Below are 1883 nucleotides of genomic sequence, written 5' to 3' on the forward strand. Positions count from 1 at the left end.
TGGTGGCTGTCGAGGCTGAAACCACAAAGCCTTTATACAAAACCACAGAGGTGACGGGAGCATCTGAACCACACAGAGTGTCCAACAACGCACCAGTGGTCACCGACCAGATCTGTCAGAGAGAAGATTTACACAGGATGGGAACACATGACATGTATAATTTAATTGAATAAAGTTGTTGATTTAACTCAAAGACCATTTTTGAAGTCGTCCTTCAAAGTGAAATTCATGAATTTGAGTTCTTCAAAGCTACAATATGTTTGAAATACGTATCCACGCTGTTACTGTAAAGTAGCTGGAAAATCTTTTACTGCGAAGCAGCTGGATTAGTTTTACTGTAAAACAGCTGGATTAGTTCAAACTGTGAAGCAGCTAGATTGACTTTTTACTGTGAAGCAGCTGGATTAACCTTTAATGTGGTGAAATGGAAGGGATTTTACTGTGAAGCAGCTGCCTGATACAACATGCACATGCAGATGTTGATTTTGCCACCAAGCCCTTTGTATTGTATTAATGAATTTGAATTAAATAAAGTTGCAAAAGAACATAGTTTATTGATTTTAAGCGTCTACAGTGTAGCATATTTGCAGTCATAGTCCTTTGCTCAATAAAGTTTACATTATCTATTCAGTGTGTCATCTCTTACTCGTATGAGCTGGTCAGCAGCTCCAGAGGCGAGCTGCCTGCCGTCCGAAGAGATGCTGGCCGACAAGACGCTGTCTTCATGTTGGAGGTCAAGGAACTTGTCCACAGAGTCTATGTCGATGTTAAAGAGGCTCAGAGTTCGCTCAGCGCCTGCAGAGACAGACACAGATCAGCTGGGAGATGAACACAGGACACCAGAGTTCACACCGAGCGAACGTTCACATGCACATAAGACGCCAGGTTACATCACACAGGTAATTGGAAAACATGTTTACAGTGACCTGATTAGGTTAAATCCACATGTAACCCAGAGTGTTAGACTTTACATTTCTATTCTGTTAATCTACAACAGTAAATATGTTTGAGAGAAACTTAGTGGCATCTCCAGGAGAAATCCAGCTGGAACAAGGAAACCATGTTTCTCTTATCTCCTGCTCAGATACTGGAAAGAGGATTACTCATTTTAATGATGCTGATGAAAAGCAGACTGGAGCCTTCTGGATTGCAGGCTTTTGTCGACTTTCTGTGTCCTCATTTTTATCTTTGCATATCATCTGTTTTTCAGCGTGAACTCAGCTGAAAGTCTCACATATCAGAAAAGTATAAAGGCAGGAATATGACACATGGGCCGATAAAGATTCACACATTTTAAATGATGACATTTTCGTGCCTTTACCATTAAAATATTAATAATTCAAATTTCTGAATAAAAAAAAAAACCCAATTGTTAGAATTTACAGATATAAACAAGAAACGTAAACACTGACTGAAAGAAACGCTTCAGCACAAATCATTACACAGATAGGAAAGCAGGACAGAAATGCTGAGCTCAGTTTCACATTAGAAAAACTCTAAAGTCTAAAATTCCAGTTTGATTTCTCATCAATAGGAAGGAATTCCACATATCAGCTACTGATGTGTAGCTTTTCAAGCTATTTGTAGCTGCAGCTTGTTATGGTTTGAAAAAACACTGAGTTAGTTTATTAGTCATACCTGCCATCAGAATTTTTTCATCTTCTGTAACAGAAAGTAAAGACGGAACCAGAGGAAACTCAACAGCTGTCTGTCTGCCCGACCCGGAAATCTGCAGATAAATGTATTAAATATTATCTGAGTTATGATCATGTGCAACAGAAGAAATAACGTCCCTGTAGGTTTGACTGTTTATGCTGAATTACTGGTGACAAGGTTTTGTCTTTAGTACAGGACTGAGCAACAGTCTACTGGAAAAACATGTT

The 1883-nt window shown here is 39.0% G+C and overlaps 1 protein-coding gene across 1 annotated transcript; it reads right to left on the reverse strand.

Annotated features, from left to right (window-relative positions):
• Positions 1–16: 16 nt before the first annotated feature.
• Positions 17–1726, reverse strand: LOC111648450 (NACHT domain- and WD repeat-containing protein 1-like; the record flags this gene model as incomplete). The annotated part of the gene is made up of 3 exons (XM_023398298.2): positions 1639–1726; positions 647–795; positions 17–112 (listed from the first exon to the last, which is right to left on the reverse strand). Coding segments are annotated over exons 1-3 (252 nt in total), but the record flags the coding sequence as incomplete, so codon positions are not given.
• Between the last annotated feature and the right edge of the window lie 157 nt (positions 1727–1883).

Source organism: Seriola lalandi, unplaced genomic scaffold, assembly GCF_002814215.2.
Source record: "Seriola lalandi dorsalis isolate HSWRI2012SDOR001 ecotype SW California unplaced genomic scaffold, Sedor1 jcf7180001963562, whole genome shotgun sequence".
NCBI lineage: Eukaryota > Metazoa > Chordata > Actinopteri > Carangiformes > Carangidae > Seriola > Seriola lalandi.